Source organism: Coturnix japonica, chromosome 2, assembly GCF_054131305.1.
Source record: "Coturnix japonica strain WE chromosome 2, WE-NBRP24, whole genome shotgun sequence".
NCBI classification, from domain to species: Eukaryota; Metazoa; Chordata; class Aves; order Galliformes; family Phasianidae; genus Coturnix; species Coturnix japonica.
In genome coordinates this window covers 63,349,484-63,363,264 of record NC_140664.1, presented here as the reverse complement: position 1 = coordinate 63,363,264, position 13,781 = coordinate 63,349,484, and the positions used below count along the sequence as shown (strand labels likewise).

The following is a 13,781-nucleotide window of genomic DNA, read 5'->3' as shown; positions in this document are numbered from 1 at the left end:
TGTTTAAAACATCTTTCTTCTGAGAAAACGGAAAAAAAACAGAAGAAAACATCTTTCTTCACAGGGAGCGCAGATCTTTTTGAGTACAGCGTGCAGGCTCTTCTTTGTTCATCAGTGGTGAAAACTCACTGCTAATGGTGGTGACTACTCTGAAAAATCTTCTGATAGGGAATGTGCTCTGTCAGATGGTGTTATCGTGTTCTTTGTAGGTGTTGTAGTTTCCATGGAAATAAATAGGAGACATTACTTTCAGAGTGACCTACGTAGTAAATTCAGGCTACAAAGAAACAAAAATTGTATATATTTCTTTTAATCAAATACCTATATGTAGAACATTTTGAACCCCAGCAGTAATGAAGAGCTCAACCAAATATCCAGACATCAACACTGCTGCAGCCAAGATCAAGCTCTGTGTTATGTTATATACATGAATCGTGTCATCTCACTGAGAAGAAGAGAACAGCAGTGAATGCACCACCGCACTGGCACTAATAGAAGCAACCCACCTCCCAGTGGTACTTATAGTGTTTGATAAAGAACAGGGCCAAGAACAGAAACATCACAGAACTAAAGCTCTGTGCCTACTACTTTCTTTTCCAAGCTCCCATCTCTTCTACTACAATAATTAAAGACTAAAAACAGCGCGAAGGAATTCTGTCTTTCATCCTATTACATAACAACATCATCATGTTTCTGCTTTCTTTGAATTCACGTTGCCCTTCTTGTTAAAAACCCTAAATAAAGTACAACTGTGCTGCCAAAAGATGAGGTGGATTTATTTTTTAGTATGTTTGAACAACCACTTGCATATGGGAATTTAATAAAAGAATAGAATTCAACAGCTTTTCAGACAGAAACTCAATCAAATCCATATCTGACCACCATTCAGATTCAATTAGCTTCTTCCAAGCGGAAGCAGTAACTTGCCAAATCATTCTTACCTTTTACTTTGGTGCAGCTGCAGCAGCTGTAGAAGTTTTAAAGTCAATCTTTAATGAACAGGCTGTTATTGTAGAGAGAGAAATGCGCAGCAATTATTTGCTCTGCATCATGACTAGATATCACCACCCAACTGAACCGTGCATCACTTTGAAGCTAAATCTAGTTCCTAGTATTACAGCCCTACCTAACAGTCTCACTGGTGCTCAAGATGCCTTTGACCTACTGAAGACTTTTAAATCAATTCAGAATGAACAGCCCTGTGGGGAATAAAACACCGTACCAGACAGTCCCCTCATCCTACATTTGTAAAAGCAATATCCAGTCAGTTTAAATAGAAGACAAGTCTCACATGGATCAACAATGCTTTACAAGCAGCTATCGATACCAAAATCAGTTTATCCTGGTGGGACCACCTCCTCCAAACACAGCTTTTTGAGCAGACACAGCTTTAAATAGGCTGGGTGTCTTTATTTTCAAGCCGTTCTCAAATGAAGCTACTGAAGGCAGCTGTACACGTCCAGGTTTCCTGTGGCTGTTCTACTACGTATTCAGCTTAACAAAATCTTTAAAACAGATCTCCTGTATTTGAATTGCTATCTGGACCAGTAACACTGAAAGCTACATTATTGGACAGTACCTGTGAGATGCAGCTGTGCCTTTTCTACTAGCTTTTGAAATGTACCTGAAGAAATTAGAACTTAACATTTTAAATTACATTAGAACCGTCTTATTTATCTCTTGTACAGCTATTTTATTTGAGGGTAAGAAACAACCATGACTTGAAACCTTGGCCCCAGAAAAAAAGCATGGCAGAACACAAAGACACCGATAAGGGAATAAACAGAGAGCATTCCAATACAGAAAAGTTGGAATATCTGATAATGCAACACAGAAAACATTAGCAGTGATCATGTGAGAATGTTAGAAGGAATAGGCACATACACTGCAACTAACAGCAAATCATCTGCTTCAGGAGCACGAAAAATACAAGGTGGAACATGTTACATACAAACTATTATATTCCTTCAAGCAAGGATAAGAACTGAACTGCTTCAGTTGCTCCCTCAGTTTTGGTGTTACTTTCCTTATGAAAAGAAGTAATTATACAAATAGAACGTTCCCTGAGTAGGCAAAGAAAAATCTGTATAGCCCATCTTCATTTGGAAGAGTCTTCATAACTTCACTGGCAAAATAAAATACGCAGTTTGCTACTTTGCTAGCTTAGGTAATTTTAATACTTAGTATTCATATACATAATAATTACATTGATGGTGTAATTATATCCTAACAGAGCGAGACCTCAGAAAACCATCTATGATTCAATCCTAATTTTGGAGTATTGTTTTGTAATACTTCTCATGAAGAGAGCTCTCCAACTGGAAACCTGCTCATGTCCTGGGGTCAAACACTGCCAAAACATACGCTGTCACAAAGGCCTACTGTGTAATACCAAGAAAAGAGTGATTTTACACAGACTTGCAGACACAAAGAGAGCTAGAGAGATTAATGCAAAAGACTGTGCATGGCTATAGATGAGAAAGGAGAAACACTCAAACATCAGCCACAATCTTATTCTGCACCCTGCTGATTCTAGTCTGCAGGTGGAACCAGCAAAGCAGTACCTGGCTTTGAGCCGTCATAGGGCTTCCACCTCTGTAACTGTTGTTGACATGCTCTCTAACCCAACCTGAAAGATGAATGAGTAGTCACACTCTGCTTATTTCTAAGAAGGTTCACAACCATTTGGCTACTTGGATTGAAAAATATAACTACTTTACATAAATATCTTCAACATCCAATAAAATGTACAAATCTAAAGTCAAACACGTTTGGCTTGCAACAAGCCTTGTTTGCTAATGTCATTTTGAAGGCTCAGATTTGAAGGAGTCATTTTAAATACAACCAATATCCAGCAAATGCCATCTCGTCTTACGGAGGCACTCGCTGTTCTATACTTCTAGTGAAATTGAATGATAACATTCCACATCTCCTTGAACGCAACATACGCCTTGTTTTGGTCCTGGACAGGTAGTATTCACTCCTACTTTTTGGAGCAGTCCTTTTACAGCTCAGAGAAACCATTGCACCTGAAATATTCAGCAACACTGGGCAAAACCGTCACTTAGTCCCCAAGGCTTTGGCTTGACTGCGTAAAAGTGGAAAACCATGAAGACATGGCTGATTTTGCACTTGTGAAGGCTCCTCCAACCGACTGACCTGCATTGTAAGACAAAAAAATTAACAGTGTAATTTTACCTTTACTAAGTTTCTTAAAAAGTACTGCTAAAAAAGTACTAAATTAAGTTTCTTACCTACAGCTTTTCCTGTTTGCACAACATTTCGGCTGGTAGAAACCATCACATTCCCAATCTTCTTCCCACGTTCACTGTTTTGCACAGAACTAAACAGAAGAGATACTGAAGACTGTTAGTCAACTGACTGATTAATGACAGGTGTAAATAAAATACTTAATTCAAATATCTATCTATACACAGATCTATACTATGTGTGTATATCAGTAAGTCAAGCCCATAATTCTTGTATAGGTTCTATGTATCTTATCTGCTAAGATCAGTTTGGCAAGCTTGTCTGAGGAAGAAGAGATGCTGCCAGCAATGGGAATCCAAATACCCAACTGTTCATTTTCACAGACCATGCTAATAGATTTCATAAACCTTTACCAAAATACTTCTACAGAATCAGATTTACAGAGGTTTTGGAAAGTTTCATCCACTTCTATAAGCTCTAAACAAAACAGTGTTACTCGACTGTCATTATTCTGTTTTCCAAACAGAATTTACTTTGTATCTTGCTCTAACATAGAATTTTATATCAACTATTATTCATATTTGTGTTAAAAATGTAAAAGTATAAAGGACAGACCCAAAAGCAAATCAATTCCACTGCATGAGTGCGATGACTTGAAAGCACAATTTACTCAGTTATAAACAGCAACATTCAAGTCCACGTTTCAGGACTGAAAACCCATTTACACAAAGCTTAACAACTTCACTACACATGATTTTTCACAGGAGAACTTTGAATGTAGTTATGGCCAACTTAACAGCCGTGTGAATGGCCAGCTTAAACCACTGCTTTGTTCAGGCCATTACTGCAGCAGCTGTGCTGTTACTGATATTTGCCAATACATTTTTAAAAATACATATCAAGCTACTATATACTTACTGTGACAACCTTAATTTAACGTCTGACACAGAGTACTGTCCCTGAAACGGATGGCTAGAAGAGGAGGAAAAAGCCAAGAAAACATTAAGTATTTTATTGTGAACAACTTCAGCTCCTAGTTACATTTGTCCCTGTGGCCTGACAGAAAATAATCAATCCATTATAGACAGGGTACTGTACCACTGTATAGAAGGCTAGGTAGTACTAATGGTTCACTCTTTGGTTTCTTACGATCTATGTGTAAGGTGCCTCCTATTAGCACATCAGGTATTAATAACTTTTTCACACTAAGACAGACACTTCTTCCAGGTAAGACAAAGAATGCAAAAAGGAGGAAAAAATCCCTTAGGCGGACCAAAAGAGCCTTGCAGGTCTAAAGAAAAACAACTTTCTTCAGACTACACCAGCTGGCAAAGCAAGCATGAACGCTAACAGAACTCCCTGCAATATGATATAAATGCACGCTAAACGAAACACATGCGTAGCCTGCTGTGTTACCAAGTCTGGCATCATCTAATCTTGGAGTGGAAATACACACAAGACAATCAAAATAACAGAACAAGCAACATAAATCAGCCATCTTTCCTCCATCCCTATCAGTGACAACATTTCCTTGTAAACCTGGAAGTAACCAATGAAAAGCAGAATCATGCGAGGACAGTGACAAATTCTCTACAGCTGAGGATAACCAGTGATTAATGTTACTCAGTTTCACTTCTCCTGACTCTGGATATACTTTTCTTCATAAAATTATACCCCAGAATTAGAGTAAGGTGCTGAAAAGTAGAAGTAGTCCATTTCTGTACTCACAGAATCTTTACTGCAGAGGGTCACAAAGCCCTGAGGGCTCTGTAACAGGAACAAGTGGGACACTGATTCTACAGAACACTGTGCCTAACTACTCATAACAGGATCATTCCATATTGAATGCTAAACAAATCCCCACAGTTTCTTACCTAGAATGTACTTCTGCAAGAGCTGGATGCTTGTTGCTATTCCACACCCTGTAGTTGTGAGTATTTTTCCAGGCTGCTACAAAGGCTGTTCCAAAGTCTGACAAAGTCTTTTCATTGTCTGAGAAATTAAAATAAAGATGTTAACTTGTAGCAATTCATTATGGATGCAATACAAGAAAAACAACTGTTTTTCGTTTTGTTTTTTTTTTTTTTGCTTGTTTGTTTGTTTTACAGAAAAGCTAAAATTTTCCAGACTCTCATCCAATCAAATGTAAGTCAAATAGAGCTAAGCTTGCTCTGCAGAATGGCACTTCAAAATGCTTAAATTACTTCTTACTAAGTCTCTCGAAGCCAGGACAAAACAACTCCCCTTCCTACCCCCCCCCCAAAAAAAAAGCTCAATCTTTTTCTCCTCTTAATTAATTTACAAAGCTCTCAGTGAGCTCAGCTGGAGAGGAGGAAAAGAGCAGCCCACATAGGAAGTGACTTACATTAGTTTTGATCAGACACAATACAGTTTGCTGTACTATGTTAATACTCAGCCTTCCAATACCACAATACAAGCTACTGTGGAATAAACTTACCACAGCATCCCCTTCATCCCCTTAAAAATACAGAAGATTATGGGAAATCACTTTAGAGCCAGACAGTTAAGCAGGATGAATTTCAGGAAAATTCCAACGTTTCACTATCAACCACATGATCATCTTACAGCACTGACATTGCCAGACAAACAACTTGGCATCTTCACAACTTTAAAAATCAAGTTCTCAATCCCACGGTTTCTCAGAAATACCACAGAACAGGAACTGAGTTACTTAATTGGTGTTAAGGGAGAATAATCATGGAGAGGATGAAGTTAACAGACGTAGTGCTAGGCAAGCTTCCACAAACAAGCCACTGATTATTTTAGTTACGTTCATGCAGTAAAGGCTGGAACAGAGAAAATTCCCTCTGAGTTGAGACAAAGATGTTGAGCTCCAGAGAACAGAAGCTGATAAAAACCTCAAGCTGACAATTTCAGCTTAAGTGACTCCCTACTTGAGACCCCAACAGCAGCAGGAAAGAGATGGGACAGACCCATAAAACTTCCTGAAAACAGCTACTTCACGCCTCCTTGAATCCAATTAGTTCCCCAAACTGACTGAAGTCTGTAGGATACCCAAGTTTGTAAAAGTCTTATCGTATATAAGGTTTCACTTACTTCTGCTTTTAAGGAAAGCTTAATTAAAATCAAGAAAAGAAAGTCAAAGGAAAAATAGGTCTGTAAGGCTGTGAAGATTTAGCAATAATCTTGTCGAGGAACAACAGATAGTCCTGGACAACTGGAAAATAAACAACCTATAAGTGAAACGTTAGGCAGAGGGATAACCAATGACTTCCTACACACGTAACAGTACAGGGCAAATACTTTTTAAACCCACCCTCATCTCAGGCCCTGGATAAGGCATTTGTTCTACCTGGTTGCAGCACAGAAGCAAGCAGTGCATGAAGATAAGCACTGAACTGAGCCCTGATCCACTCATCTCCTCCTTCCCATCCAGTGCCATCAAGGAAAACATCATCTCTGTTCTCAGTTACATGCTTCACCAAGTAATCTGCAAATCTTAGGTCAGCAGTTGTAGGGTTCAGGATCTTACGAAGTTCTGGATCATGGATTTGTACGTGAGCATCTTCTATCTGTTTGAAATAATTCCAAGGGTCAAGATTTATCTAAATAAAACTGGTTACACACACAGTATATCGCTACCGGTGAGCAACCACCTAAATCTAAACCCAGCAGTTTCAAATACAGAAAAGAAACAGACAACCAATGAAATTCTGAATGAGCAGATCTCAGTGTCAGATATTGCTCTAATTCAACCTGAAACTGATAATCCTCCTGGTACATAGCAAAGCCTGCTCATTTGACAAGATTTAGAAGAGGAAGTTTGGCTCACAGGTGTGTTTTCAAAATGCAACATCTTTTTCCTTCCCCAACCCTCCCCCCCCCCCCAGCCTCTTCTTCAGTTCCAGAAGCTTGAATACAAAGAGTCATACTTCCACAATTGCATCGCTCAGATGTTTTTGCTGACGGAACAGGATATTGGTGGCTCCCGCAACAAAGCCGCGGACCGTTACATCCGACAGAAGGTGATGTTGCTGCAGTGCCATGTATGGCAAGCAAAGGTACCCCTAAAGCAACAGAGATATTTAGAGGATTAATAGAAGGCCAGAAAAGTTTCTCTATATTCAGCTTTTTTCCCCTAAATAATAAAAGCCACCACACTGAACCCAAAACAGACAACTCTGGCTGCTATAATTTCACTGTATTACATCTTCAAAGCAATGCAACCAGATTCCACACTTGCTGAGTTTTCCAAGAGGTTGTACTGCCTTCAAGCCTCAGGACAGAAACTAAAATGCAATGCGAAATGAATGGAATCAAGTGTGTTTACAAATCAACAAACTAAGCAATATAAATTGATGATGAGGTCTCAGGTTAGTTAAGAGATGAAAACTCAGTGGAGACAGAGATTCAGCTCTATACTTGTATACCATGGTGTCTTTTGATGTGCCTCAGGTCTACAGGGCCAGAGAATTAGAAACATACACAACTGCTGTCCACACTTGGAAGGTGGAAATTTCCCAGGTGCAGAGATAGCAGTTGGTTTTTGATGAACACATGCATGCCTGCTTTAAAAGAACAAGATAGAAAGCAATGCACTGTGCTCTTCAACTACTCCATGCTTATGTAAATCTCACACTCCATACTCCAATTTTATATATATATATATAGAGAGAGAGAGAGAGAGAGAGAGAGAGATAGATATATATACACATTAAAACACCAGCCCAAAACACTTACAAAGAAGAGTTATCTGGCTCTGAGGTAAGTTATTCAGAGATCTCTGAGAAGCAGCTGTAGTTATAATTCTCCTTTTAAATACAGGAGGAGCAAAACCATGAAGTCTAACACTAAGGTCCATTTCCAGCTGCTCAACTGCAGATGGCATAGAGTGGTTTATTCACTACTAGTAACCCAGACAAGCTAGCAGCTTATTGGACAGAATTAAAAAGCACATGTCCTTCATCACACAGTAACTGGAAACATACCGAAGAAAGGAGCACAACTATGCCCCTTTTGTTATATTGGATACAAGGATGGATTTCCAGATGACAAGCACTTATCAACTGAAAGCAAACTATGTGTGTCAAAAGAACAACAGTGTTTTGAGACAGAATCACCAACCTAAAGCAGAATTTTTCTTTTAAGAAATACAGATCAATAAGCAGGCAAAAGGAAGCCAGGGCTTTTCAACAGTTGCAACTCGAGTAGCAACTGTTAGAAATCATTCACTATTTAAAAGATCAAGTGTCAGCTCCCAAATTCACCATTTTTTTCCTTAATAAAAAACAAAAACACACAAGAAAGCCCAACCCAAATCAACAGTGAAAGTTAAATGGATTTTAGACCTTATAGAACGGCTGCTAAAGAAACAAGTACCACAACCTATTTTTCTCTGTTCCGTGGTGCACTTGGATACATTATTGCACCATCTCACAAGATTTCCTCCTTTTCACACCTGTCAGATTTGTTAGCCTTTCCATCAGGTGGTAGAAACACATTCAGAGAGCTCTAAAAGATTCCAGATTTCAGTAAGCAGTTAAACTGTAACTTATAATCAGATTTTTTTCTGGTAATTTTGAGATGTAGAGCCATTTGTGTTTTAATTACACTGGATGAACTCAGATGAAAAGTGCCTTTGTGGAACAGAAGGTAAACATACAAAATTCCAGCTTCCTTAAGATTGTTTGCTTTTCTGTTTTGTGAGCTTAGTAGCAAACTCAATTTGCACCCATAGGACCTCTTATCAGTCACTTGCTTCTTACTTCCAATCTAATATTTCCAACAGAACTAAAACTAAACATGAAGCACAGGCTATTCTGTTGCTTAGATAGGCCATGAAGACAAACACCAGACTGTAGTTCCATGTTGAAAACCTCTAATGGCGACTTGAGGCAACAGAGGGAAAATGAAGATTGAGTTTCTCACTTTGGCTCATGTTTGCATTGTTACCAACAAAACGTATTCCAAGAAGCTCAAGTACCATTACTAAACAAAACATCCTGCAAGAAAACACAAATAAACGTCTCCAAAGGAAGAAATGCCATTTGTAACCTCATCAGCTTGAGGAAATTTATCTCAATCATAAAGAGGATATTAAAATGAAAACAAAAAGATATACCACCTATTTTACTAACAAAGCTATCCTTAGAAGGGAGGCTTTCCTTTTTTCCATTTCAGACAGAAAGCCAGTCCCAATAGATGTACTGCTTGTTAACTAACAATGCTCATCAGGGCCATTACAGAACCTCTGGAATACCTGGAGTTCAGATAGGCATTTTTTAGTGAAAGCCTGAAGCTCAGCAGGTCAGCACTATGCACAGCAAAAGAGCCATAGACAACCAGGAATAGTTATCCCATGAGGAAGTGTGAAAAAACATACATATAAAATAGGAAAACATGCTTAGGTGGCAGATAAGATACAGCTTTCATAATTAGTTTGGATTAACGTATCTAAACACTTCTTGAGAACTCTGATCTTGACCCATGTAGATTAGATCAACAATTCTTCAGAGTAAAAGAAAACAGTAGTTACTGATACATACCATTCATTAACCATGCTGGGTCTAGAGGTTACGGTCTTGTAGAACTGCAAACAGTACTAAGTATATGAATGAAAGAAAAGCAGACTGAGTGTGCACACATCCCTCAGACACACAAGCATGCTTTCTACCTGCATATGAACATGCAGTCACTTGTCAGAGACCGTACTTCCATGTTTTGTAGTACCCTACTGTATATTTTGAATTCAGTAACCAAAAATAACAGCTCTGACAAAGAGAAGTCTCTATGAGTTACCTAATAACACAAACAACCTATTTACCTTTGTAAAAATAGCCAATGGCATACCGTACTGGTCCTCTTCCAACCCAGATATGAGTCCCGGAACAAGCACCATGTGTCCCGTATTTGCCTGGGGCTGCACAGTGATTGGAAGACCTTCAGAGCTCGGCCGTTCACTTGGACAATTTTCCACCTGCTCTGATGCTGCTTTTTCACCTTCTCCTTTCATACTAGACTCCTCCAAAATGCCAGGATCTAAGGTCTCCCAGTCACTTTCAAATGATTCTGGAGAAACGCGGGAAGGAACTTCCAAATGCTGCACAGTACCATTGGAGGACTGAGCTCCATTGTAACTCTTCTTCGATTGGGAGAAAGGCATGTTTGCTTTTTGACCTTCTGAATGGTTTCCTGCCATCTCCCCACCTCTCTTCCCTGGCCCCAAGTCTGTATTTGAAGTATCACCAGCAGACACGGAAGTTGAGTTATCTAACCATGGTGCAGTTTCTTGCAAGCCAGCATCCTCTGATATGCTTTTTCTGGGTCTATAGTGTGAGCTGTCAGTAAGACCGTGCTCAATCATACCTGCAAAGTGACATCACAAGTTAAAGTCGGGAACTCAATACGAATCCAAACAAGTTCTGTTAAAGACAATGAAGAAAGTGCCGCTGTGTGCATACTGGAAATCACATATTTTACACTAGTTTTGGGAAAAACAAACAAACAAACAAAAAACACCAAAAAAAACCCAAAAACCAAACAAATAAACAAAAAAAACCCCTTCTCTTCTGAAAAGAAGCCTACCTCAACTTTTTGTTTTTGAAAGACTGGTTGCAAGTTAAGAATTAGTAAGGTTACATATGGGTTTGTCCGTTTTGTTTTCTAAAGTGCAAGCAGAAAGAATTTCTCATTTTTAAGGAACTTGGCTAATTCAGTCACATTTATGTTACCCACAGTCAATACAGAAGATCCAATGGCTTTAATTAAACACAAGACGTAATTCAGACAGTGCAAACAAAGTTAGGAGGTATGTCCACACTCCATGCATATGTCTACAAGTTATCCTGCTTTTTAGGCAATGTGTCAACATAGTTCTATTTTCATATGATTTGTTTTCCACACAACCATACTGTAACAACTGAGAAGCTTCTTACCAGGAAATAATGACAGTACAGTCATCAGAGCTCCCACCAATCTATTTACTGGAGAAATATAAAACAGCACCTGGTGGCAGAAGAGGGGAAAAGAGTAAAAAGATAAAAGAACAAAAAATGGGCAAGAGAGCAGAGGGGAAGCAGAGGGAACAGAATAAGGAAAAAAAAAAGAAAATAATCAAAATTACTGTGAAGGACAACAAACAACACAAACTGTTAATGGAATTTATTTTAAAAAAGGAGTTCTGTTTACCCACAAAAGCTCATAATAACTATCTGAATATACATACTGTATATCTGTACCTTATAATGTTTTTAATATATAGATGTATACATATATGTACTTGCCTGTGTGCATAACAGACAGTCAGATTTTACTGGTCTTATCGATCCAGCACATGGACTGGATCAATTTCAGAATAACCTGATTAAACAACAGGCAGAATTTGATTCTGGCTCTCTACGTCAGTTGTTAACTTGTAGTGTATTAAAGTGTCTCTTGTAGATCAAAAGAGACTGAATAATCTCCATTCCAGAATATGAAAATATGGAGTGAAAAAGCAAGAAACTACAACAGGAATCCCACAATATCCTTCCAGTTTCATGTTGTCATATGCTACGTAGCACAACTTGTTTTTAAGACTACAGAAATAACAGTCTATAAATGAGTCCTTTGTCTTCAAAATTGACTTAAATTTTACTTGAGTGTGGGTGGACTGCCAACTTAAGCCAAGCACTTTTATGTATGTGTTCCACCAAGTCCCTCTGCCATCTTTCCATCTGTATAGGTGCACGTCCCTCTATCCCTCCTACATTATATTTACATCGGCAAACTGGGTGGTCCTGGCAGCATAAAGTTAAATGATCACCACATGCAAGAAGTCTTCTAGTCCAGTAACAGCTGAGAGGTGGGGAAAAATAAAGTTATTATTGCCAGGAGTTACCAGGAAAGTAGTTCCTGGCATGGAGGCATTTTTCAGCTCAAGGAAAATTGGCTTTACTGTGCAAGGCTTCTTGCATGTTAATATTTAAGGTCTTGAACATATAAATTTCCATAGTTATTCTGGAACATTAATATCTGTCAGAAGACAGGCAGTGCCAGAAAAACATATCTCTTGCTTTTGAAATAGCAAGTGTTGTCTTCCTAGTGGAACTTAGGGGGAAAACAAACAACACAAAAATATCACATGTTTATTAGTAAGTGTCCAGTTATTAGAAAAATTCACCTTAGAGTCAAATAAATAGGCTTGGAAAAACTTTTCTATTCTTCACCCTGTGCATTTATGATTTGTTTGAGATTCAGAAAAATAACTCAATAGGATCAGATATTCAGATCAGAAAATGGTTTGAGCTGTCAGGATGAAATACTAACAACTTCAACTTTTAAACAGACCAATAGAGATACTTAACAAAATTTTAACTGAAAAAGAAACGTGTGTATATATGTGTTTTTTCATAGATATTTTATATATAGATCGTTTTTTTATATATAGGCCACAGACTCAGCTAATTTACTGTTTGTAGGCTGGATCCTACTGGCCTTCCAGTCGCAGAGAACAGGAAATCCTTACATTCCTTCTCATCACTCTAAAGAAGCCAGGTTTCCTCACAGAAAAGAATATGACATTTTGGGAACTGAAAGTGTACTTTATACCTCTGTTTAAACATTAAGACAAAAAGTTCCTGCAAAAAAGTGTTCGGGAATTATAGACAGAAGAACTTTCAGTGATGAGTATCTATCTCTTCATACCCTGAGACAAGAAAACAATGTTTTTTTTTAGCCCAAAGCAAACTCTAAGTTGAGATTTTTGTTTGTCTGTTTGTTGGTTGATTTAAAACAAATTTGTGTTCTCAACTCAGCATGACTTAACAGAAATAACTCTCTACATTATCTCCTACAGCTGTCCAACACAATTCAAGTTTCTAAGATGTTCCTTGCACTGTTTTCTTTTGGTATGTTCTTTTAGAGCCAGAAACAAAAATTCTACTTAGTGAAAGCTGTAAAGCTGTACATTCCATGTTAGGTCTCAACATTTCCTATCCATTTCTTTGCATAAGTACCCACTTGCATCCTTCACATCTTTTGTTATCTTCCATACTACGCTGACTTCCCCCACTCGCATTTAATTGCATTTTACTTCACAGGTACTAATAAAAGTGGAGTATGCATAGAACAGCAGCAGAAGCAAATTTATAAAGCAACACACAGAAGTTGCTTTGAGCATATTGTCCTGATTTTCACATGTATACAAAATTGCTGATCATCAATCCAGATTATTTTAGTTAACTTTATTATTTTTTTTATTATGTTTTGCTGGTATGTTCTACATATTTTCATATTAAAAGAAAATAATTAACTGCTTCTATTTTAATTATCTGCTCCGGCCAACAAAACGATACCTTCTTCTCTAGAAGAATCAATTTAAAAAGGATCAAGACCTGAAAAAAAAAAAAAAAGGAAAAACACAGTAAATGAAGCAGCACCAACAAATAACCAACCAGTGTTTCAATACCTTCTCTCCACTAGAGCTCTCTCTGAAATGACATTTGAAACTCGCACACAAAAAAAGATTTCATGATTGGTAATTCAAATCATATAAAGCTTATAATGGAGGAAGAACATATTGTTACATTCTAGAATTAAAAAAATAAAAT

At 37.9% G+C, this 13,781-nt stretch overlaps 1 protein-coding gene across 4 annotated transcripts in view; it reads right to left on the bottom strand.

The window, feature by feature from the left end:
- Positions 1-294: 294 nt before the first annotated feature.
- AVL9 (AVL9 cell migration associated) overlaps positions 295-13,781 on the bottom strand; it is a 31,578-nt gene continuing 18,091 nt past the window's right edge. For 2 of the 4 annotated variants that reach the window (XM_015855040.3, XM_085540013.1), the window contains exons 8-16: positions 13,527-13,565; positions 11,127-11,196; positions 10,016-10,557; positions 7,125-7,259; positions 6,545-6,764; positions 5,085-5,202; positions 4,129-4,182; positions 3,255-3,343; positions 295-3,159 (exon numbers count right to left, since the gene is read on the bottom strand). In XM_015855040.3, the coding sequence (XP_015710526.2) occupies positions 3,065-3,159; positions 3,255-3,343; positions 4,129-4,182; positions 5,085-5,202; positions 6,545-6,764; positions 7,125-7,259; positions 10,016-10,557; positions 11,127-11,196; positions 13,527-13,565 (1,362 nt within the window). In that variant the 3' untranslated portion in view covers positions 295-3,064. Of the gene's footprint in view, positions 3,160-3,254; positions 3,360-4,128; positions 4,183-5,084; positions 5,203-6,544; positions 6,765-7,124; positions 7,260-10,015; positions 10,558-11,126; positions 11,197-13,526; positions 13,566-13,781 lie in introns of all 4 variants that reach the window. The other 2 variants (XR_014943496.1, XR_014943497.1) reach the window with 2 other exon arrangements.